The sequence below is a fragment of the Canis aureus genome, chromosome 3 (genome assembly GCF_053574225.1).
Source record: "Canis aureus isolate CA01 chromosome 3, VMU_Caureus_v.1.0, whole genome shotgun sequence".
Lineage (NCBI taxonomy): Eukaryota > Metazoa > Chordata > Mammalia > Carnivora > Canidae > Canis > Canis aureus.
Window position 1 is genome coordinate 51,623,540 of NC_135613.1, and position 25,920 is coordinate 51,649,459.

At 43.1% G+C, this 25,920-nt stretch overlaps 1 protein-coding gene across 1 annotated transcript in view; it reads left to right on the forward strand.

The window, feature by feature from the left end:
* Positions 1 to 382: 382 nt before the first annotated feature.
* HS3ST3A1 (heparan sulfate-glucosamine 3-sulfotransferase 3A1) overlaps positions 383 to 25,920 on the forward strand; it is a 95,768-nt gene continuing 70,230 nt past the window's right edge. The window contains exon 1 of the mRNA XM_077892583.1: positions 383 to 1,026. Coding sequence (XP_077748709.1) covers positions 416 to 1,026 — 611 coding nt within the window. The 5' untranslated portion in view covers positions 383 to 415. The remainder of the gene's footprint in view (positions 1,027 to 25,920) is intronic.

Sequence of the window (25,920 nt, forward strand, 5' to 3'; positions counted from 1 at the left end):
TGCCCTCCCCGGGACCGAGCCAGGGATGCACGACCGCTGAGCGGGGATCCGCGCCGGGAGGCCGCCCGGGGCCGGGGCTGAGACGCACGCGCCGCCGCCTCCGCCGCCGCCGCCGCCGCCAGGACCCCCGTTCCCGCGGCGCTCGGGGACCCGGGGCGCCGAGCGCGAACCCCAGGCTCAGGACGGGCGAGTCGACGACGATGGTCTCTTAAGCACGGCACCACGTCCCCCTCCCGCCCCCTCGGCCGGAGGCAGGGGTCCCGCGCGGGGCGCCCGCGGCTCCGTGTCCCCGGGGCAGCTCGCACGGCCGCAGGGACGCACGGGCGATGCGGGGCCCCCAGCCCGAGGTCGCGGCACCCGGCGGGGTCCCGGCCTAGCATGGCCCGCGCGCGGCCCGACGTCGCCTCCGGCTAGGATGGCCCCCCCGGGCCCGGCCGGCGCCCCCGCCACCTCCGCCGAGCCGCTGTCCCGCAGCATCTTCCGGAGGTTCTTGCTGATGCTCTGCTCGCTGCTCACGTCGCTCTACGTCTTCTATTGCCTGGCCGAGCGCTGCCAGAGCCTGGCGGGCCCGCTGGTGCGGCCGTCGGGCGGCGGCGGCGGCGGCGGCGGCGGGGCGGGGGCCCCGGGGCGCGGCGCCCTGGCGGGAGGCCCGGGGGAGCCGGCGGGGTGGCCCGCGGCGGCGCACGGGAAGCGCCTCCTGCAGCTGCAGCGGTGGCGGAGGCGCCGGCCGGCCGTGCCGCGCGACGACGGCGAGGAGGCGGCCTGGGACGGGGAGCCCCCCGGCCTGGCCGGAGGTCCCGGCGGCTCGGGGGCCGGCAGCAGCGCCGCCGAGGCCCCGCCGGGGACGCTGGCCCTGCTGCTGGACGAAGGCAGCAAGCGGCTGCCGCAGGCCATTATCATCGGCGTGAAGAAGGGCGGCACGCGGGCGCTGCTCGAGTTCCTGCGCGTGCACCCCGACGTGCGCGCCGTGGGCGCCGAGCCCCACTTCTTCGACCGCAGCTACGACAAGGGCCTCGCCTGGTACCGGTGAGCTGGCGCAGGGCGCAGCCGGGGTCGGGGTGCGCGGGGTGCGCGGGGTGCAGGGATCCCCCACCCCAGCTCATCCCCTTCCAGGTTCCACGCAAAGGGGCCTCAGGCGTTGCTCCTGAGTGCGGGGGTCTCCTTCCCCATCGTCCCTTGTGCCTCCAGGGAAATGGGTGTTAAGGGAGGCAAGGGGTGGAACATTTTGGCCTTCACGAGTTTTCCTTTCGTCCTTGGGATTTCCTTTCCTTCACGCAGCCAATCCCATCTTTTTCTCCTGCTCGGTCAGTGTGTCTCTGTTGTTAGCTTAAGGGCTTGGGTGGGTGGAAAGGGACCTCCTAAATTAGAAATCTGTTCCTCGATTAGGAGGCGTGTAGCCTAGTCCATGCTTTTCCTGCAGAAAGCATGCTTTTATTTCTTCTTTATCTGCTGAACGGTACCCAGTGGTTCCTGCAGTCTCTGCCATCAGGTATTCATTTACCTTGACCCTTTGCCAGATCACTGCCCTAGTAATATCGAGACTTAGTAAAAGTGTCAAGAACCAGAGGCTGGGCAGTTGGGAAATACAGGTTAGCGCTCGTGCCAGCAACCAGCCTGTGTGCTTGCTTTAAGGAAGGGCTTCCCGTGTAATAACTTGTGCTTGTGGTGAGGAATGAGTTTTGAAAAGTGTTTCCTAACTTTAAAGAGAATAGTGTCTCGTGTTTCTGGCCTGGCTGAAACTTTTCTAAAGATCTTCAAACAATTCTCTTTCCAAATGAGGCAACTTTTTTTTTTTTTCCCTTTTTAAAAAAAGAAAGGGAGAAAAAGAAATCAGGACACTGGTTACATTGTGAAAAACCCTCCTAATAAAGTTTAGGAAACAAGTCCGATTCAGATCTCAATCTTAAAGTTGCCAGTCTTCTCAAATTTAGACCACCTTTAATAATGGAATCAGCCAAACTCCAATAAATCCTGGTGTCACCTGGATTTTATTTGCCATAAAATATTGGCCTGTTTTCTTTCCTCCGAGAACAACCAAAAATCATGTGGCCAGAATTCTCATTTTATGACGTTATATCTTGTTCATTAAGTACGTGTTCTCTTTGTTGTTTTAACTGACACAGCATCACAAAAGTTACTGGCACAATTTAAATAGAGTTCAGAAGCTCACTAACTAAATAATTCATCTCCGAAACAGAAATGAACTTGATCTGACAAGTTTATTTATTTGAGGAGTCAGGCACACCCTCAGATTGATTTCGGGAGCCGAATTTACAGTAACCCAACTTAGGAGAAAACATGTGGTCTTAAAAGTCAAGTTCAAACCTTAAACATTTTTAAAACAGTAACTTTCCATTTGTTGGAAAGAAAAACAAACAACCTTCCCTTAATATAGAATATATATCATTTAAAATCATCAGCCACTTAAAAAAAAATCCCCTTGTGTTTCTGTCATTTATGTTGTATCCTCTGGGAAGTTCTTATAAAAATGACCTGTTGAATCTGGAAACAACAGGTCCTTCTTTTTAGCACAAAGGCAGCTCTGTTTTTTCCATCAAGGACACAAGAAAGAAGTGATTAAAGACCCCTAAAACTCTTATCTATAGAGGTTTGCATTGAATCGGGCTTCGTACAGTGCTGTGACACAACACATTTCAAGCCAACTTCACGGAAGGTCTAAAGACAACGTTTGGATCTGAGGTGCCATTAAATACGGTGAAACATTTAGCACTAAAACTCTTTCTTTTCGTTTTACCATGTAGACTTTATTTCCACAAAGTAGGATTGTTTCTTCTTATTCCAGAATTTAGTATTTGAGGGCACAGTCTACAGACGTGGATCTTATTTTCCTTGAACCTTCTTAAGATCATGTAAGAGAGAAGGAATGTTTCAAGGTAACTTAGAAACACAAGTATTAAGAAAAAACAAAACAAAACAAAACAAAACAAAACAACAAAAACAAAAAGAGAGAGAGAAAGGGGAGGAGAAAGAAAAGTCATAAACTTTTAGGTCACTCTCTTTTGGAAACTAGATGCACGCTGTAAAGTAAATCTCTCCTTGGATTGTTTATTCCAGCAGAGGAGTGCTATAAAGCAATTTATGGTGGTTACAAAAATAACTGCACGGTAGACTTCATGGTTTGGTGAATTTAATTTTCTAAGTGTCGTAGCAATGTCTTTGTTTTACCATTTGCAATGGTTTTTATTGGATGCATAAATTTAAGTTTAACTCAATTACATATAAAACTCTTATTAAAAAAAAAAAAAAACCCTCCACCTATACAGCCTGGATTATGCGCTCATTTAATGAAATTTTGCCACAGTTCTCTTTCATCTTGGCTCTGAACTTGGGAGTATGATGTTTGTGAGAGAGACTTGAACATTAACTCTGGAAAAAAAAAATCTCTTGCACAGAATACTACTTAACCTATATTAAGTGGACATTACTGCTGGTGTTTGGCCAGTATGTACAATTAGGGATTCGGTGAGACTTTCCTGAGTCAGCCCCAAATTTATTATATGGGATTTCTGCCACATGCTTCTGATTTACCCTGCCTCCCCCCCGCCCCCCGCCCAGCCCCCGCGACGTGAACAGAAAGACAGCTCGTGTTTGCACCCCAAAGTGAATTATAGAAGGAAAAAAACCCTGTAAAATATTTTTTAGATGCTCATTGACGTGGGACAATCTTATATGTCCAGCCGTGGGTTTTTTTGCCCTATGAAATCTCACAGTTGGCCATAATAGATCGTTGTGGCAGTGCCCCCTACTGTCCTGACAAAGGGAGAAGTGTGTTGTTAGGAAGCTGAAAGAAAATGCCATGGAGAGTGTGTTTGAGAATGAATACTGTGGCCACCACCATGGCTGGGATATTTCGGTACATTTGCCTCACTGAGAAAAAACATAAAGTACTTTGTAAATTGCGTCCCAAGATTAGTATAATCGGTTTCTTCCTTTGGACAGATTTGTAGTAAAGGCAAGAAAGTTGAGTCTTTTCAAAATCTCTAAAAAGGGAAGCTGCTCTGATTGGTTTAAAATGCCCTAATGTTCCTCTAGAACAAACGAAAAAGACAGATATTTATATGCCAGGAAATGTGTTAATGATAACGTAGGATGCTTCGGTGGAGTCTTCTGGATGTGAAACTCCACCCTGGTGGGGGCTTTAAAAAACATTCCAACATTACTTAATTTAGCAGACATGATATCAGTACGACAAATGTCTGTGGCTTGCATGTCATGGGAAAGCAATCCTTTGCAATGAACAGTCTGCGTGTGTTTCCATGGTATGGGTGGTGGGTTCATAAAGGAAAGTTAGGGAATTTTTTTCATTAGCTTTAAGGCTTTGAGATCTTTTCTGGAAGCCAAATGCTGCTATTGTCATTTCAAGAGCAGGTGAGCTAAGAATTGAATGAGAAGGCCCCCCTCTTCCCTGGGTATTTCTGTGCCAACTCAGAAGGGGGGGTCATTTCTTTTCTTTGTAAGACCAAAGATCCCTATTTATAAAATACTAAACATACATGCGTACACACGCATATGTACGTATAAATAACACTTTGTTTGGTGTGACATTTTTGTTTCCTCTCGTATTTTGGGACAAGATAGTAACTGTTCCATACCTAATCTCTCAGGCTAGCATGCTTCTCCCCTATGTTATGATGTGTTTTCTTTTGAGTGGAGAAGAGTATCACTAAAATATTTTACTTTCTAGCATCCAGGAAGATCAGAGATCAATCAGCTTGGAGTTTAAGAGTTGGTCCCCCCCACCCCACCCCAGCTCCATCAAAATTTAAAGTTTTGTGGCCTCTCACGATCATCGCCTTGTTTTCCAAGTCTACCGAAGAGGCGGACGGGACAGAGGAACTCTGGGTTCCTATCAGGAGAAACCGGCATTTCTTAGCAGCTGGGAGCAGCTGCAAACTACCTCCATGTGCACTTTCCCACCCTCCTGAGCCACAAGCCCCTTCTGTATGACGGGGTGGAAATGAAATTCGAGCCAAGGGAGCTGCAGAGCCTGGCCACCCATGCAAGGTCATAGGGACTGAAGTCCAAAGAGAGCCCCTCTGTCCTTAGAGTAAAGAACAGTGGGAAGGGATGTGGGCTAGGAGGAGAGAGGAAAGAAGTTGCTTTGGACCTCGAGTCTAGGGTGTGTGCCTACAGGGGGAGAGGGGCTAATTTCTTTTATGCATATAGTTCCCATCAGCTCCCAGTGACTGTACATTCTCTATCCACCTAGAGGCTGCAAACAGGCCCTTTGAGAAGCCACAGAGCTTTCATTTTATTAGCTGAATGCCTGTACTCTGGGCTTAGCATCCCAGTAGACGACTCCAGCAATACCAGTCAGACAGCTTAGTCCTGGTGTGTGTGTGTGTGTGTGTGTGTGTGTGTGTGTCCCCAAGGGTGCATGTAAGAGCAGACACTTGGTAGGTGGGGAAATTGATAGAATTGGTAACAGGCTAGTTATTAAGTGCCTGCGGAACTTCTGAGCATGATATATCAGACACCGAGGTTATGGGACAGGCTTTGGGTCTAGTGAGTCTGGGCATTAAAAACAACAAAAGCCACGTTTGTTATAGCCTAGAACTGGAATAGCTTGCATGCTCCAATATTCCTTTATAACAATGAGATTTATCGTGTGCTGATACGTTTTATGTGAAATGCATAGCTGTCTCAGAGTGGAAAAATCCTCCACGATACCGTGATCTGCCCTCCCCTTAAAAAAGAAAGCCCTCTGGCCAAAATGTTTGTCTCATATACATAACTCTGTCGATTGGCCAGGAAAGCATATGTGCCAAATCTGTATCTTGGAGGGGGTCATGGGAATAAAATAATAAGCCTGTGCAATTAATGACATCGGGGGCTAACCTTACATAGACCAGATGCTCACATTGGGAGGGGAAGAGTGTCACAGAGCAAACAAACCTACTTGATATAAACAACAAAGGGCCTCCCATCCCTAAAGCGTGCATGTGAACAACTGCAAATTGCAATTACCATCATTCAAATCACCAGGGTCCCGTTGGGAACTTTACACACTTAGCACTTTTCTTTAGGAAGGTCATCTTTCTCCACCAAATAATAGTAACTTGGCAGATAAAGAGTGTCCTCTCTTGGTACGTTTCCCAGTGATATTGGACTCCGCGCTTTGTGAAAGTTGGTTTCTGTTCGAGGCAATGAGTTACAGTCGAGAAAATGAGATTTTTTTCTGTTACAGATAGGCCTTTCATAAGGAATTGGAGGAATCGGAGTGATAGCATAACTACATAATGTTGTAACTCCCTAGTCTTCGCATTTATAAGAATGTCTTAAAATGTTGGACGGCCCTGTTTGATGTAACTTGATACAGTTTAAGAATCTCCATGGGGGATCGTGGTAAGTTAATAGATAAACGTGTGTGAAACCAGAACTTAGAAATTGAGGAAATGCTGAGTTCAGTGACCTGAAGCATCTTCCCAGTTGCTGGTCTCCAGTGATGCAATTCTTGATTTTTTTTTTTTTTTTGCATTACTCACGTGGTCATGACTACCATGCCTGGAACATTCACATGTCTCCTGTGATCATTTGAGGACCGTGTCCCAAGAGTTCAGATTTGACCTGTCCCAGAAGCTGTCCGAAGACAGTAAATGTTAAAAAAAAAAAAAAAAAAAGGAAGAAAGAAAGAAAAGAGGAAGTGTTTATACGAATGAAATTTAGTAGCTGACCACGAGGCGTGTGACATCCTTGCACCGTTGAAAAAAATAAAATCTTCCTTCGCAGACTGTGGAGAGCAGCCCCTTTTTGAAGGTGACATGTAGTGCCACCTAGTGGGAGGGAGAGTCAGCAAGGGACCCAAGCAGCTGAACTTTGAAAACCTGTAATCAGAGAGTTAAGTGCGGTCTGGATTAGGGAAATCGGGGCAGGTGGCCTTAGGTAGTAGCATCAATAGCCCAGGGATTGTCTGTTCAGTGTGGCCGAGCTCTGCTTTGCTTGTCTGCCTGAGCTCACTCCTCTTAGGCAGGGAGTTTATTCTTTGGAGAGAAATAAAAGAGACCTGCCTTCACAATAAACCTGAGAAACAAGATATAAATGAGTAGGAGATTTATATTGGAAATGTGCATGAGTGAAAAGGAACACCATATGCCCCAGATTAGTTTCCTTAGTGTGCTTTGCCTCTGTTTCTGAAAGCCAGCTTCAAATGAAAATACTTCCAGATGATTTTATTTCGACAGCAGTAATGCAGCCTGTGGCTTCCCGGGGTTGTAAGGCTCTGGAGGAGGGTCCCCTGATTTCCTAACGGGCAGCGCACAGAAGCCTGTTTAACCCCGAACCAACAGAGACACATCAGGAAAATCCCCCCCCCCCCACAAGGGACGATGTCACAGGAGGTGCCTTCGGACTCCCAACAGGAGAACCGTTCTTGTGACTGCAGCCCGGTGCCTGGGGAGGGTGGGGGAGAGGGGTGGTGGTCAGGTGAAGGCAAGGCCGCGGAGGAGGGGAAAAAATAGGAACATTACAGAGGAGACATCAGGAGACCCCATTGCAGCCAGGTGACGAGCTTAATGCTTGCCTGATGTAGCCAGCGAGGAGCGCACCTCACCTGGGGGGTATCCTTCCCCCACGCGCCCAAGCCCGGGGTAATCATGAGAAAACATCTGATCAACCCAAATGGCAGGGCAGCTACCGAAGAAAATCTCCGACTGGCATCCTTAAAACATGTCAAGATCACGAAAAACAAAGACTGACAAACTGTCAGAGATCAGAGACCAGAGACTAACCACTAGTGAGTAAAAATGGTGGATCCTTAATTGGATCCTGGAGAAAGGGCATTCTTGGAAAAAACTGGAAAAATGAGACGATGTGTGTGCAGCCTGTTGGTGGAACGATACCAGGATTAAATTCTAGGGTTTGATCACAGTGCTAGGGAAACGTGAGATGATAACCTTAGGGGAGTCTGGGTGGAGGGGTATCTGCAAAGTTTCCGCGCTGTCTTTTTTTTTTTTTTTTGGAACAATTTTAGTATTTGAAATTATTCTAGAACCAAAGGAAAAAAACAGTAACATCCGCAAGGAAGGGAGGAGATGCCCGACGGCTTCAAGGGATGAGGGCTCATCCGGAGGTCCTCCTCTGCACACCCGCTCCCTTTTGTGCCCTGTTCTCCCAAAGCACCTGTGGCTTCCAGACCTGCTGATCTTCCCTCCGCTGACTCCTCCGCCTCGCTGTCCCCGAACCAAGCACAGAGATGGTTCTGTTGGGTCCTTCTCTCTTCTGTGGCTGGCAAAGTGAGGAAGGTGTAAAAAGTCCCCCACCCCTGATTGACTTGTACTCTTGTTGGAAAGTAAAAACAAAACAAAACAAATCCCTTTAAAAAAAAAAACAAAAAACAAAAACAAATCCCTTTGATGTAAATGACAGGTTTTTGAGAACAGAAAGGATGGAGGCAGGGGTCAGGGGAAAATCAGTTGGCATCAGGCATTTTTCCTACGACACAGGAGGAGCAGTTGTCGGGTTGGGAAGCTGGTGATGGGATGGAACCATTGCTCTTTGTGGCTGAGATGCCAGCACGGTCCTGGTTGTTGTTGTTGTTGTTGTTTTTTAAGATTTTATTTATTTATTCATGAGAGACAGAGAGGCAGACACAGGCAGAGGGAGAAGCAGCCTCCCTGAGGGGAGCCTGATGTGGGACTCGATCCCAGAACCCCAGGATCACGCCCTGAGCCAAAGGCAGTCGCTCAACCACTGAGCCACCCAGGTGCCCCCAGTCCAGATTTTCTTGGCCAGCTTATCGCTCCTGGCTGCTTGCTCGACCTGGTGCTTTGGTTTAGACACTGTGGCTTATAGGACCAGCCATGGGAGCAAAACAGATGTGGAGCAATCGCCAGGTTCAAGGATCAGAGAAAATCCAACTTCGAGTGCACTGGAGAACCAGAACCTGGGCGCCTGGGGTGGTTCTTCCCATTGAGGTGCTGAGTCCGGATGCCAGTGTGCTGGGACCCAAACGTCCCCACGTCTAGGTGACATGCTGGCATTTTCTGCTTCTGTTTTTAAACACAGAGTTGTGCTTCTGAGACTCTGGTTTACCAGAATCATGAAAATCTCCCTAGAAACATTTCTTTTGATATTTTCAACAACTGTAAAAATAGTTTTGTTCACATTACATTTTCTCTTAAGCAAAACAAAACAGCATGGCCCTGCATCTCAAGAAGCAAAGAACTTAGTGTTTCCTTATAATTCTTACTCCCTTATCTTTATTGGATCAGTTTTTTAGTTTTCATTTTTGTTTGTTTGTTTGTTTTCTAGAGACAGAGAGTGATGGGGAGGGACAGAGAGAGAGAGAGAGAATCTTAAGCAGACTCCATGCTTGCTCGATCTCACAACTCTGAGACCATGACCTGAGCCAAAATCAAGAGTTGACGGCTTAACCAACAGAGTCACCCAGGCACCCCATTGATTGGCTTAGTTTTGTGAACATGTGTTGTGCAAAGGACAGGCTACTAATGCTTATGTAGAGAAGATAATTTCTTTGATTTAATGCCATTCTCTGTATCTTTCCATCTTAGTTACTACACACTTTTCTTCATGCATTTTGAGCCTTCTTAAAAACAATTGCAAACTATTTGAACCCTGAAATGGACATTTGATGAAATATTTTGTCTTAGTCTGTTTCATTTAATTCTGCTCTGATCTTTGTTATTTGCTTTCTTCTTCTGCTAACTTTAAGCAGAGATTGTTCTTTTTCTCATGCCTTGAGATGTCAAGTTAGGCTGTTCATTTGAGATCTTTCTCTTAATGTAGGCACTTGGTGGTCTTTATCTCCATCTTTTTTTTTTTTTTTTTTAAGATTTATTTATTCATGAGAGACACACAGAGAGAGGCAGAGACACAGGCAGAGGGAGAAACAGGCTCCTCGCAGGGAGCCTGATGTGGGACTGGATCCTGGATTCCAGGATCACGACCTGAGCTGAAGGCAGGCACCAACCACTGAGCAACCCAGGTGTCTGTGACTTCCCTCTTAAAACTACTTCAGGAGTGGGTTGTTCAATCTCCACATATTTGTGATATTTCTGGTTTCACCCTTGTTATAGATTGCTAGCTTCATACTATTGGGTCTGAAAAGATAACTTGATAGGGTTTCAATCTTCCTAAATTCATTAATATTTGTTTTGCAGACCAGCATGTGGTCTGTCCCAGAGAACATTCTATGCCTGCAGGAGATGAACGTGTATTTCCGCTGCTATGGATGGAGTGGTCTGTGTATGTCTATGAGGTCCACCTGGTCTAATGTATCGTTCCTTCAAGGTCAATGTTCCCTTATTGATTTTCTGTCTGGATTATCTCTTATTTTAGATGTCAGGTAACAATTAGTAATGTTTGGTGAGGCCTCACCCTGTACTGGATGTTACCAAATGATCTACATGTAGTCTGGATATTTTATTAATATGATGACTATTATTAGGCAGATCCTATCACTAAAGATGAAGTAAGTTGTCCAAGACCATACAGCCAAGTTAAATGGTAAGACTGGTGCTGGATCCAGGGCCACCCACCTCTGGTATGCCAGCACCTCACCACCAGGGTATGCCATTGTGTTCTCAGCATGGCCCCTGTGTGGTTCCTGCCCAAACAGCAGGCCATCAGCGGCTCAGAGATCGTGGACATGGAGAGGCTGCCCCATGTGATTGGACACATTTCATCCTGGTCTTGGACCCTTCATTTGAGAACTGGGTAGCATATCAACACAGGGTTGAAAACCTAAATTGTTAAAAGTGGTTGTCTATCCTATGAGTCTGGTGGCCTGTGAGATAACTAAACCACTTGTGTTTTTTCTCAACTTCTCTCTCTCTGTCTCTCTCTGTCTCTCTCTCTTTTCTTTCTTTCTTTCTTTTTTTTTTTTTTTTAAGTATCAGATTCCAGAATCCATCTTAATGAGCCTATCAGAAATCCGGGTGGTCTACTTCATTCCCTACCCCCCCTTCCATTAAATATGAACAGTAACTATGAAAGAACTTTTAACTATTAAGTGGCCCAGATGAGCAGGTTTCCTCCTAAACTGCTGTATGGGAAAGCCCGAATATTGTCAGAAATGCAATCAGAAAGCTGCTTACTGCTCGTGGAAGTTGGGGCCACGCGAGCCGGTGGCTGTGCCAGGTTGCTTGTGACATCATGTGATCCTGTGCTCCCATTTACCTGTAAGAATCTGCCGACCGCCTCTTCCTCCTGAGCATGGCTGAGTCACTGCCAATGTCCAGAGTTCTCTTTTCTGTGTGTGCACTTTTTTTTTTTTAATTTAAGATATTACTTATTTATTCATGAGAGGGAGAGAGGCAGAGAGGCAGAGATGCAGGCAGAGGGAGAAGTAGACTGTGTGTGTACCTTTTGATTGACATTCCGTTTTTTTAATTCGTTGAGGTATGCTAATACTCTCAGCCAGGGCACAGCCCAGTTGTTACCCCAAAGCACTCTTCTGTCTACCTCCATTATTATTTTATTAATAACCATCATCTAATTTCTTTCCTGGCAGCTGGTCATTATGAGTGGCAACACAAGCCCTTTACTGTAGTGGTCAGGTCATTGCCACCTAAGACATGGGACCCCTGGGTGGCTCAGTGGTTGAACGTCTGCCTTCAGCTCAGGTTGTGGTCCCGGGGTCCTGGGATCGAGTCCCGCATTGGGCTCCCTGCAGGGAGCCTGCTTCTCCCTTTGCCTGTGTCTCTGCCTTTCTTGTGACTCTCATGAATAAATACATTTTAAAAATATTTTTTTTTTTTAAAAAAGGCCTTGGCTCCTGATGGGAACTTCCTTTGGTTCCAGCCAGATAGCATCATAAACTCTAAACATTGCTGGAGTTAGAAGGTCTCTGAGAGATAAAGATCGTCTTGCTTATAAAGGACAGGAACCTAGGGCTTCAAATTCTAGGGCACCATTCTGAAGAATCCAGTTAAGAAACAATTCCATGTTCCAGATGATAAAAATTCAGTTTTGGAGGTTTTGCAACAATGACAAAAATATGCTAGAGGATGGAACAAGTTAGAGCATTATGTTTTTCTCCTCCCAGAATGGGTAAATTAAAGCATTGCATTGACTTGAATCAGCGGTCAATTCATCTTTAAATGCCTGGTTTTCATCTTAGAGCATTTTCCCAATACTTTGGTGTGTACAGATTTAGGGACCCCACTAACATGATTGGCCCATGGATCCTTGTGAGTAATTTGTGTTTTATGATCGTTGCCTGCTTGTTAAAGATTAGTGGGGGAAATCTGAGTACAGACAGGAAAAAGTTTGCTGTTTCTTTTTTTTTTTTTTTTTTAAGTTTGCTTTTTCTCTCTTGAGTGTTCAGAGTAGGAAGTAATCCATCAAATTATGGGAATAAAGTTCTTTTTCCTTTTTTCAGGCTTCTTTCTTGGATTAGATCTCTCCTTTCAATAGAAATATCAAAATTACCAGGCTAGTTTAAAGGACAAAGTCAAAAACGATGGATGTGTTTGGTATGATCATAAATCTTTGTAGATTCTTGTGAAGTTCAGATATTAAAAAGAAAAGAATGGAATTAAGCTGCAACTAAAGTTACATTCTTGGAGCTAATTGCATGCCTCATCACCTTTCCAAATCAGAGTCTCATTTGTTCTAACTTGATAGCTTAAAAAATTCTGGCTGTAGGAAAATGCTGCAGAGATGAAATTATTTCATTTCCCAAACAAAGGTTTTAAGTAAACAAAATCTGGCATCTGTTTTTTTGATTTTTTTTTTTTTAAATTTCCTGGTGGACTCTAATTATTCTTATAGTGCTTTCATCAAATGCTGTGGGTTTTTCTTTTCTTTTCTTTCTTTCTTTTTTTTCTAAGAAATAAAAGCTACTTGTTTTTCTTTCTAATGAGGTCTCGCTCTTTCTTCTTGGTGTGGGAGGATTCAGGATTACGAAAGTATCTGTTAAAAAAGCTTTCCCCAAAGCCAGAGGGTCTACTAGAATGACCTGCTAGAGTTTAATGATGGAAACAAAACAAATTGGATCTGTTTTATATTTATCATGGGGGGGAGGTCGTGGAGAACTAATGCCTGTGATGAAAATTCTTGAGATTTTCAGGTGCATTTGCCCTGTGGCAAAGGGTGGCAAGTTGGCAGCAAGCATTGGAGAAATTACTTCTTAGCTCCGACTGATTGTTACCAAGTGAGAAAATAGACTTGTTATTGCCATGCCCTTGGATTTTTCAAAAGAAAAATTGAGAAATAATATGTAATAATAATGAAAAACCAAAAGCGACACTAAAAACAAAATTCTGCATGGGTGGAGCAAGTCAAAGTCATCCGAAGGTGAATGGCTGCTAGTTTATAACCAATGGTTGGTTTATGGTGAGGACCAGATGTAGACAAACAAAAGCTGGTGTTATACGAAGAGTTTTCTACACTGTGAATCACAAGACATTGTAATAGAATCCATTGTTTTTTGTTTTGTTTTGTTTTGTTTAATGAGAGGCACTTTGATAGGATAAAATAGGAGCGTTGATCCCATGTGGTAAGCAAGACAAGTATTACTACCTTGACAAACTTGGTTCCGGTGCCTACACATGCATGGATGAGTGGGTGCAGAGTGGCTCTCGATGGGAAAACTTTGAAAAACGCTGGCTAATGTGAACAGAAGTCCTATTTGAGAAGTCCAAAATGAATGTGCTTCAGGACTCTTCGAGAAACTGATTGGGAATGCTCCATACTGTGGATTCACCTCTTTAGTCTTTTTCAACCTTATATCTCCAGGGCCATGAGCTCTGCCTGCCACATAAAAGATTCACTATTGGTTTAATGAAAAACTGAAACTGACCCTGGGGCCAGAGATCAGGAATTTTTTTCTGAAAAGGGCCAGAGTAAATATGTTAGGCTTTCTGGGCTCTGTGGTCTCAACTCTTCAGCTCTGCTTTTGTAGCAGAAAAGCAGCCTTTGGTCAATATGTCAATGAACGGGCATGGCTATATTCCAATAAAATTTTATTTACCAAAACAGACCTTTGGTTCACTACCAAGAGTTTGCAGACTTCTAGGGTAGGCTGAAGGCTTCAAACATGTTGATTCCCCTTTCTTACCTTTTTATTCTCAGGTGGGTACCCTCCACTAACGTGCATAGCAGGCGTGAATGCATGATGTAGAAATAACTTCCCACTTGAGATACAACTTGGAAATAGCAGAACTCCCTTGTGGTTGTGTGAGAATAAGATAGTTCACCCAGAAACTGCTTAGCAGTGACCTGTAGGAACTTTTTGAAATTTTGTGTAGAATGGTGGCATTTCATGTAAAGGTGATCATACACTCAGTGATGCACATTCTATTTTTTTTTTAAGATTTTTATTTATTCATGAGAGACACACAGAGAGAGAGAAAGGCAGAGACACAGGCAGAGGGAGAAGCAGGCACCATGCAGGCACCATGCAGAAGCAGGCACCTGGGACCCCAGGATCACGCCCTGGGCTTAAGGCAGGCGTTAAACTGCTGAGCCAGCCAGGGATCCCACACATTCTATTTTGGAAGAGTATTGTATACACACAAATCAAAGCAGCTTTGGTCATTTTCATGAAAAGCTTGAGAATCTGTTCTGATGTTTCCTTGACTTTGTACTCAAGTGCATCTTTGGTTTGTAGATCTTCCCCTGAGTCTTTATTTTCTCTTTTGTCTTCTGGATGCCTGGGCATGCTTCGAAGTATTTGGAGGGAGTTCTGGGGATATAAAGAGGTCATACTTCCTCACCTGATCTCCGTTATGAGAAACCATCTTGCCATGTGGTTGAGTTCAACATTGTCTTTGCAGATGGGGGGGGGAGGGGGGGAGGGTGGTGGTGAGACATCACATCTGGAGCCAAACATGAGGAAAGAGTTCTGAGGATTAGTACATGGCGTGTTTGAGGAGCCTGAACTTTCTTCTAGATCATCACTGTCTAATAGAAATCTAGTGGGAGGAGTGCCTGGGTGGTTCAGCCGGTTAAGCGGCTGACTCTTGACCTCAGCTCAGGTCTTGATCTCAGTGTCACGAGTTCAAGCCCCTCATTGGGCTCCATTCTGGGTGTGGAGCTTACTTAAAATATATATATATGGAATCACATTGGCCATATTGAATTTTCTAGAAGCCATCTGCAAAGTAAGACTGAAGAGGTGAAATTAACTTCTGTAATAGTTTGTTTGAAAGTTAATACATCCGAACTATGATAATTTCAATGAGTAATCAAAAATCAAAACATTCTGGATGAGGCATCTTACATTTTTTCATGTGAATCATCCACATCTATGTGTTTGATGCTTGTAGCATGTCTCCATTCTGAGTAGGCAATATCATGGGCTCTGTAGCCCGGTGAGGCCAGTGGCCACCATATTGAATAGTATAGCTCTACAGATGGGGATGGGGTGGTGGGGGCTTTCAGTGGAGGACTGATCCCACAGATTGCCTCTGGTTCTGGTGTGGACACCTTATCCCAGGGGGCATTAGAAGGGTAGAAAATGCAGCCTGAGCTATCAGAATCTAGAGGACAGATGATGGAGGCTTAAATTAGAGCAGGGCAGTTGGTGTGGGAAAGGGGAGAAAGATTTGCTAGAAGTTTTGGTAGTAGGGATTATAAAACTTTGCATGGGATGCTAGGCATGAGGGAGGGAGGAGAAATTGGAGAATATTTGAAGATTCCTAGCTCTGGTATATTTATTAGTAACTGTGACTGTGGTCAGGAACCCAGGAAGAAATGACAGGTGCCAATGAGAACAAGCAACTTTGTCTGAGGTGTGAAGTGGAAAGGGCTTCAGGGTAAGCTGGAGCTCATGGGGGAGGTTAGGCTCGAGAACCGCGTAGGGCGAGATTGTTGAGGTCTTGCCAGCTGTCACAAACCCGACAGGTGAGAGTGTGTAGCAGAATGCAAGGATCTGGGGAAAGAGAGCAGGACCAGGAAAACGTGTTTATATTTTCACTCCAAGGGCATATAGTTTCTAGAGTTGATGCTGTGCATGGGGAAGTGTATAAAGGAAATGGTGTGGATGTCCGCAGTTTACTTTGAAACACATTGAAAAAAGATCAGATGAATTTGCATGGATAGAAAGATGGGTAGATCATGGGATAAGACAAATACAGATTTTTAAGGAAAATATGTATTTAGAATTTAGTTGGGGGGCACCTGGGTGGCTCAGTGGTTGAGCATCTGCCATTGGCTCAGGTCATGATCCCGGAGTCCTGGGATCGAGTCCTACCGCTTCTCCCTCTGCCTGTGTCTCTCATGAATAAATAAATTAAAAATCTTAAACAAATTTTTTGTTGGTAGGCGCAGGGTGTCTCTTGCACCATTCCTTCTCATTTTGCTGTGTTGAAAATTTTCATAATAAAATGTTGGTGGTAGAGGGGGTGAGTTTCAAGATCATTGGTATCAAATGCTGTTAAAAGGGGGTATAGAGGTTTGAGATGGAGGAGTGTTTGTTTCAGCAGTTAGGAAGTTATTGGGGATCCTGAGACCAGGTTAGGTGGCTGTCGTGTGACACATGCCAGCCAGCAGTGAGTTGGTGAGTACGTGGAAATGTGTCAGAAGACATGAGGAACGCAATGAACTTGGCCCCTGTGTCTGTCTCCCTCTTCTTGCTTAGACTGGAATCAACCAATGGGGTCTTCATACAGACTTTATGGCCGTTATGATGAATCCTCATGTAGTAAAACTACATGGTGACCTGATCAAAAGTCTCTTTATCAGAGTCTTAGCTAGGACCTTTTTTCTTATTTTTTATTTTATTTTTAAAAAGATTTTATTTATTTATTCATGAGAGACACAGAGAGAGGCAGAGACACAGGCAGAGGGAGAAGCAGGCTTCCTGCGGGGACCCTGATGGGGAACTCGATCCCAGGACCCCAGGATCACGCCCTGAGCCAAAGGCAGATGCTCAACTGCTGAGCCACCCAGGCACCCTGAATTTTTTTTAATGGATGCTTAAGGCTTTCAGCATTAATTGTTGAACACAAGTAGTGTCTGATATGCCTGTTTTCTTGAAAATATTTGTAAATTTTCAAGGCAGCGCTGCACCAGCCTATTCTAAACTCCATTGCCAGCGTGGAAAGCAAAATGAACTTGCTTTTATGAGCCTTCATCTTCTGAACACTTACTTTAAAGTTCCTTGGGAGGACGAAGAGATTTAACTGCTTTGTGTTTTCTTCCTTTCTCATCAACGCTGATTTTTTTTTTTTTTTTAAATTCAACCACTGGATAGTCTTTTCATCAGTGACATCATCCCATTTCTTCCCTGCGCACACCGAGTATCAGACGTTTCATGTTCTGCTCCTGATACTGTCTCCCTCGTCACCTGTTTCTCCACAGCCAGGGGGTTCCAGTCAGTTTCCCAGGACCCTAAATGTACTGTATTTTCAGTTTCCACAACTTTGTCCACTTGATCTTTTTTGAAAGGAAACTTTGCCCCCTGTTTCTGGGTACTGAATGGCTATACTGTCTTGTTAGGAATTTAAATCATCTGCCTCTACAAAATTAACAAATGACAGTCTCACCAACTGTGCCGTCTGTGTACACGTTATCAAAGCGTGTGCCTAGGGCTACTCTCGATGGTGTGATGCTAGTTTAAAAATAAGGCATTCGGAAAGATAGACGGTATTTCAGATACGGTTTCTTAAAATTAGGTGATTGATTTCTCAGGGACAGAAACATCAGAATTATTAATCAAATGATACAATGTATGAGCAGTGCTCTGCGAATTTAAAAGATGATGGTTATGAAATGCTTAGAAATCCACTGGACATTAAATGTCTCGTTTCACTTTCAGCCCCTTGATTGTGTAGCAAACTGCATCAGATGAGTAAGTGGTAGTGTGGCTCTACTTTTATAAGCATGCTTCTCCTTCATTTATAACAAAATTCAAATAAATGATAGGTCATTTAAATGACTCCTAGTGTATTGGCTTGAACATGTGAATTATGTATACCCGTTAACCATAACGTGTCAGCACTGTTTGAGAGGTTAGGTGAAACCATTGCCCTTCCAAACAGGAAGTTCTTAAAAATTGAAAAGTAATTAGCTGTGTAAGCAATTCCAGCATATTGATTTGGACATCTGACTTACATATGCCTATTATCAGATTTTTGTAGAATATGCTAGCTCAGTGTTCATTTTCTTTGAAAACAGAAAGTTCTTTTTCTTCCTCCCCAAGGCCTCTAAAAATCTGAACTATTGAACTCAGATTTGAGTAATGATGTACTATACTTTGCCAAATGAGTCGCTTCCCCTTTTATAACATCCATCAGAAAAAAAGGAAGTGTCTAGTTGGACAAACTGTTTCCCAGGAAAGGCCTTTTTTATGTGTTTGCTTAAGTCAAGGTAATTTTAAAATCAGAGGAAAACTCGATATTGTTCTCAGGTGACATTTAGGAAGTGGAAAGATTTTGAGTCTCTGGGTTCTATTCTATAGGCACAGAGATAATAAGACAGTAGTTAAAGGAAATTAGTGTCTTCTAAAATCAAAAGAAAGTAATTTGGACTATTTCACAGCATATGTTCATATAAAAATGACAAGAGATAAGAGATGCTTCACACATTTGCAGTTTAAAATGCTACTCCAACAAAACATAAAATGTACTTTAAACTTTTTTTTGGAAAAAATCTGAAATATTTAGCCTCAGAATGGCGTGACTGGATTTATCGTTATTATATTCAATTCCTGTTTGGAATTCATAGAGCTTGTGCTAAATCTCAGCCCTCTGGGATATGAGCTTGTTTATTCTTATCCCCAAATAAATACCTCGTTATTAAGGAAAAAACATCCTGTCATAAAATCTCATCATTAGCATTGGAAATGACCCCAAGGTCATCTAGTGCAATACTTATCTGATAGACCAAAGTTTATTAAAACCGCTTCATAGCTTTTCTCATCATCAAGTAGTGCTTTGGAGATACGTCTTCAAAACATTGATGTAACACAGCTTATTTGAAGAGCAAAATATTTAGTCCATCTATTGCTGCTTTTCTGCATACTGGCTGCCAAGCAGATTCACATCTGTTTATCCTTTGTTCTTGTGACTAGGTGTTTTGAGACAGTGTAGAGTGTGTAGACAGCTTTTACAAATAGGATTTTACTAGCTCATATTAAATTTTATTTGCTTATTGGAAAGAGAATACAGTCAGCTCTGCTGTAATGCGTGTTTTGCAAACAGGAATGTGTTGCAACGGAATTCATATTTAGGAGCCTGTTGTTGTCTAATGCCAATCACATTTGCTTATGCACATATTTGTGCTCGAGAACCACTAGGTGAATGAAGAAAAAAGGGCTCTCAGCTGAACCCAGCCATGCAAGAAGGGGCAGGCCCGCATGCACACACACAGATCTCAGATATCCACCAGCTACCTCACTGCAAGCTGTGAGGCCCACCCACCCTGGCTGGTGTGCAGCTCCAGGTCCCATTTTAAAACACCTTCCTGCTACCACTTCACAGTAACTGGCTAGCTGCAACCCTCCAGTGCCCACTTTCACCAGCAAACTTTAAGGCTTCTTCAAGGTCAGGTGCCATATTTATTGTAGTATGTATGAATTTCTTAACCATTCAGGTGTGTAAAACTGTTCTGCTGCTGTTATTAGGTTCGTATCTTTTTAAAAATATTGCACTGATAAAGTTGGGAGTCTAATACCCTAACTCCATTATCCCCATAAGCCCTGTGGTTTTTTACTGTGTGATTTTATACGGTGTGGTGATTTTAGGAATACATCTGTTGGAGTTAACAGCACCACTGACTCTGTGCTCACCCATTGCAGACGATGTAGCAAACTCACTAAAGGCTATCCTTGTAACCAATCTGAGGCATTTACTCCCAGACATTTTACTCTTCATCAGCTATTAAAAAAATGTCTACCTAATTAGGTTCAAGGTGTATGTATAATTTTTAATGATTTTATCATTTAGGAGTACAGTATAGACATTTTGTTTTTTTTTAAAGATTTTATTTGAGAGAGAGCTAGAGCGAGAGCACACGAGCAGGGTGAGGGGCAGAGGGAGAAGCAGACTCTGCACTGAGCAGGGAGCCCGACGTGGGGCTTGATCCTAGGACCCTGGCATATGACCTGAGTTGAGGGCAGATGCTTAACCAGTGAGGTACCAAGGTGCCCGTAAACGTTTTCTAACTATGTTGGTGGTCCTTTTATAAATATTGTAATGACTTCTAAATTCCCCTTTGAGAATATATCATAGGGGCACCTGGGTGTTGAACTCTTGATTTTGGCTCAGGTCATGATCTCAGGGTCCTGGGATTGACCGTATCTCGGGCTCCATGCTCAGTTTAGAGTTTGCTTGGATTCTTTCTCTCCCTCTCCCTCTGCCCCTATCTGCACTTGCTCTCTCTCTCAAATAAATAAATAAATAGAATAAAAACATATCATAATTTATCATTTAGTCTTTGGGTACTTTTTAATTTGGGGCTACTATAAATAGCCCTCTGATAATTATCTTTGTTTATAATGCTATTTGTTATACTGAGTACAAATTGTTTAGAACCTACTCCCAGAAATAGAATGGAAAGGTCAAAGGCTGGAATGTTTGATACATTTTGCTAAATTAACTCTCAAAGTGATTGTATGAGTTTATATTCCCACCAGTATTGAACAGGTAGAGAAGTGTGGCAAAGTCCTGTGTGCACATGATTCTCAAACAACAGAGAGAAGCATTTCATTCAAATGGGAAAAGGTGTGCAGTTATACAAATGTCTTCATTTATTTTTATAAAAAGATACACAATGCTAGGCGTTGGGATATTTTAAAGTGTATAGTTATGTGTGGTATGGGTAAGGAGTCTCCAGCATCTCTAACATTAAAATATTTTTTCTGGGTATTTAGACATCAGACAGCTCGTACGTTTTGTATACTTAATGTAAACGGCAGATTTCACTACCATAACAACGGAAAATCAAATTCTGTTTTTAATACATGAAGTCATTCACATTCAAATGATTACCATACTGCAAATAATTATTCATGTTGAAAGGGTGTTTGTAATTCCTCTCACTCAAGTGAGACTTTGTTATTAGGGGATTTTTGGTGTCACACTGTGAGTCTAATTGCCATTCACTCGTATGCTCATTCATGAGATGGTATCTTAGGCACCGTATTGGTACTAGATCCAAGTATGAGGAGTGACCATGGGGCCCTGACTCTAGACTGGATTGAATTAAGGCATTGAGTGAGGAAGGCATAACTCTCTAAATACCACTGTAGAAGCCCCTGTTTTTTTAAAAAAGAGTTTAAAGATTTTTTTGGTTAATATTGCATGGATTCTGTTGTCTGATGTGCCATAAGTCACATAAGCACTCCCCACTGTTCAATGTCTAATTTGACTCTGGTATTTTACTATAACAAACCTACGGTGGATTCCACATAACTAAATCTTGAGTGCTTACCCATGGTTATTTCCTTAACATAATTTCTCAGAAGAAGAATGTTGGGTAATAAACTGACTTACCCATTTTTTAAGGTTTTGAGAGATAATTGGAAAATTACCTTTGGGAAATATTATACCAAATGCTCCTACTGGTGGTGTGAGAGAGTACTTTGATTGGGTTCTAGATAAATAACCATTCTGAGAAATATATGTGTGTGTGTGCATGTGTGTGGATGTGTATACAAAAAAGATACATACAAAAGCTATTATTAGTATTTCTTGGGATCATGGTTCTTTTTTTTTTAAAGATTTTGTTTATTTATTCATTAGAGACACACAGAGAGAGGCAGAGACATAGGGAGAGGGAGAGCCTGATGCGGGACTCGATCCTGGGATCCGGGATCACTCTCTGAGCCGAAGACAGACGCTCAACCCCTGAGCCACCCAGGAGTCCCTCTTGGGATCTTTAAAAAAGTCATCAGACATAAAAGTAATGAATTAGATTGTGCCTGAACTTGATGCAAATAGCAGTTCATGCTGACTGTGGTAGAGAAGCACTTTGTAGTAGAGAAGCCTGCATCTACTTCTGGCTTTGTCATTGATTAGTGAACTTACACAAGGCACTTGACTCTCTGGGACTGAGTTTTTTCACCTGCAAAATAACGTCAAACTCATTGATTTCTGTTCACTCCCTTGGCCTAAAATTGTATCATTCTATTTTGTACTATGCTGTATGAATACAGGGAAAGCTTCTGGGCTTTTCTGTCATGACCAGTATTCTCAAGCTCAAGCTCCCATTCTTCCTCTCTCTAAGGAGGGCACAGTTGGCTTTGCTGGTTCCCTCCACAGGCTGATCTAAAGGTTTTTTCAGGGTGAAAGGCCCTGGGGAAGACAGGCTCCCTGTAGCGAGGCAGCTGGGCAGCAACCCCATGGACCTGTTGGAAACAGAGCTGGTAATAGCTTAGAGGATCTTGTCTAGTCCAGGCTAGGTGGAATCAAGATGAAGATACCTTAGTTCCAGTAATTAACAGCATGCTGGTTAGGCCATCCTACCAAGCAGATGCTTGTTCTAGCATCCAGTACTAGATATGGAAATTGTGTTAGTAGCATTGGTAAATTTAATGGCAAGAAAATAAAATTAGAGTAGTTGCTTGTTCTTAGAATAATGAACTGATTCTTACAATGTCCCTTGATGTCACATGCTAGAGAGATCTTAATTAAAATGGGTGCTATGTGCTATTAATGGTTTTGGATACCTCCAACACTGCTGTGGGGTTTTGAAGATAGGTGCACAAATTCTTTGATTCTCCTTCAAGAGATGGAGCTTAATCCTCCTCCTCTTGAGTAGGGGTGGGCCCATTGACTCACTTATATTAAATTGAATATGGCAAAACTGATAGTATGCTACTCTTCAGGTTCATGTATCAAGAGGCTGTGTTTTCCAACTTGGTCATGTTCTTTGTCTTGGATGACTTGACTTGGTGAAGTTAGCTGCCATGCTTTGGGAGTAGCCCTCTAAAGAGGCTCATGTGGCAAAGAACTGAAGCCTCCTGCCAGCAGCCACATTAATGACTTTAAAATGGGTCTTTCAGCATAGTCCAGTCTCATATGACCAACCATAGCCCCAGCTCATAACTCGCCTGTATGCTCAAGAGATACCCTGAGCTAGAACTACCTAGATAACCTGCCCTAGGACTCCCGACCTTCAGAAATTGCATGAGATAATCAACATCTGTTTTTTTAAGTCACTAAGTTCTGGAGTTACTCATTATGTGGCAGTTCCTAATACAACCACCAGCACTATTTGTGAGGCCAGTACTTCTCAAATCCAAGCCGGCATCAGAATTACCTAGAGAGTGCCTTGAAACACAGATTCCTTTGATGAAAGGAATTGAAGAAGACACAAATGAGTAGAAAGATCATTTGTGTTCACGGGTCGGAAGAATTGGTATCTTTAAAATGTCCATATTACCCAAAGCACTCTACAGATTCAGTGCAGCCCTTATCAATTATCAATAACATTTTTCATAGAAATAGAAGAAACAATTTTAAAATTTGTATGTAGCCATAAAAGACCCTGAACTGTAAAAGCAATCTTGAGAAAGAAGAACAAAGCTGGAGGCTTCAGGCTCTCTGATTTCAAACGATGTTACAAAGCTATAATAACCAAAGCCATGTGGAACTAGCATAAAAACAGACATGTGATTAATGGAATAGCATAGAGAGCCCAGAAATAAACTCATGCCTATATTATCAATTAATTTATGACAGAGAAGCCAATAAAACACAGTGTCTCCAATAAATGGTGTTGGAAAAACTGGACAGCCACATGCAAAAGAATGAAACTAGACCACGTTCTTATACATCATACGAAAATTGACTCAAAATGGATTAAAGACGTGAATGTAAGACGTAACATCTCACACTCCTAGAAGAAAAACATAGGCAGTAAGCTCCGTGACATCAGTCTTAGAGATAATACTTTGACCCTCAAAGCAAAGGCAATCAAAACAAAAATAAACAGTTGGGACTACATCAAATAGCTTTTGCACAGCCAAGGAAAACCATCAACAAAATGAAAAGAACCTACTGAATAAGAAGATCCAAATCATATGTCTGATAAGTGGTTAATATCCAAGTATATAAGGTGTCTAAGTGTATAAAGAACTCATACAACTCAGTAGCAAGAAAAACAATTTGATTAAAAAATAGGCAGACAATCAATAAACATTTTTTTTCTAAAGAAGACATACAGATGGCCATAGGGTACATGAAAGATGCTCGACATCACTAATCATCAGGGAAATGTAAATTGAAACTACGATGAGCTATCACCTCACACCTGTTAGAATGGCTATTACCAAAAAGATAAGAAATAACAAGTGGTGGCGAGGCTGTGTAGGAAAGAAAACCCTTGTGCATTGTTGGTAGGGTCATAGGTTGGTGCAGCCACTATGGAAAACAATATGGAGGTTCTTTAAAAAATTAAAAGTAGAACTATCACATAGCCCAGCAATTCCACTTCTGGCTATTTATCCACAGAAACCAGAAACACCAGTTTAAGAGATACATGTACCAGCCATAAAATGTAATACCTTGTTTTGTGAAAGCATGGATGGATCTTGAGAGTATAATGCCAAGTGATAGAAGTCAGAAAAAGACACAGAAATAACCATTTAGATTTGGGATCTAAAAACAGAAAACAGGATAGATGCAGAGAACAGACTGGTTGCCAGACTTGGGGTTGGGAGAGGTAGAATGGGTGAAAGGAGATAAAATTTACAAACTTCCAGTAATAAAATCAATGCCATGGGGATGAAATTTACAGTATGACAACTATAGTTAATAATACTGTATTACATATGTGAAAGTTGGTAGGAGAGTAAATCTTCAAAGTCCTCATTATGAGATAAACGGTCTGTAACTATGTGTGATGAAGGATGTTAACTAGATTTATAATGGTGATCGTTTTGCCACATATACAATATCAAATCATTATACACCTGAGACTAACACAGAATTGTTGGTCAAATGTATCTCAATTCCTGCCCCTCGCCTGTGGATTCCTAGACTCCTGCTCTTGAAAATCCATTGGGTAGGTTTAGTGAGTGTTTATTGATGGTCAGTATACGATCCCAATTTTTCTCTCCTTTCTTACCTTGTATTGGCAGACCCCTTGCTAACCTTTGGCTTGGTCTTGTGCTGTTACTTAGACAAATGAAGATGGAGCTAAAATCTTTAAAAGCCCCATAGAATAGGCTGTAAGCTACACTGGAGGGGGAGGTGAAGGTTAAGAATTGTTTTCCCCGGAGCCTGGGTGGCTCAGTGGGTTGAGCCTCCGACTCTTGATTTGGGCTCAGGTCATGATCGCAGGGTCGTGAGATCTTGCTCCTCCTCCGTCAGGCTCCATACTCAGCAAGGAGTTTGCTTGAGTCTCCCTCTCCCTCTGCCCCTCTCCCCCGGCTCATGTGCTTTCTCTCTCTCTCAAAAAACGAAAGGTTTTCCCACTTTTTTTCTCTGACACAAGTCACCATAATTAGGAGACACAGAGAGAGAGCCATGCGTTTCCATTTACAGTGTCTTGTGAATTTGGCAAAGGCTGAAACCAGAATGGAGTGTGGGAATTTCATTCCTTTCTGACCTCAAGCATCGCTACTAATGTTCTTGAGCCTCCAAAAGATACTTTCTCCCCTCTTAGTGCAGGAGTTTTTGTAAATCGTTGGGGGACTCAGAAAGAGTTGCAATATAGGGTAGTGTGTGCAGTGCCAGGTGAGGGGAGCAGATGGCACATAGTAGAGAATTTCAGAGGTGAGAGAGCAGGAGAGAACTCCGTGTGGTGGGGCATTGAGGTAAAGCCTCCTGGAGGAGAGGAGATCATTAAAACTGGGTAGAAATTAGATAAGCAGGGAGACATGGGGAAGAATTCCAGGTAGAGGGAACAGCAAAGTAGGGAGGGGGTACACGTAGGTGCTGTTGCAGTGTGGTCGCAAGAAGATTGATTTAAGTGGGTTGATGTTTTGTCTGTGAAGAGGATTATGAGGTAAGATGAGAAAGCAAGATTAGAACCTCATGGTGGGGGATC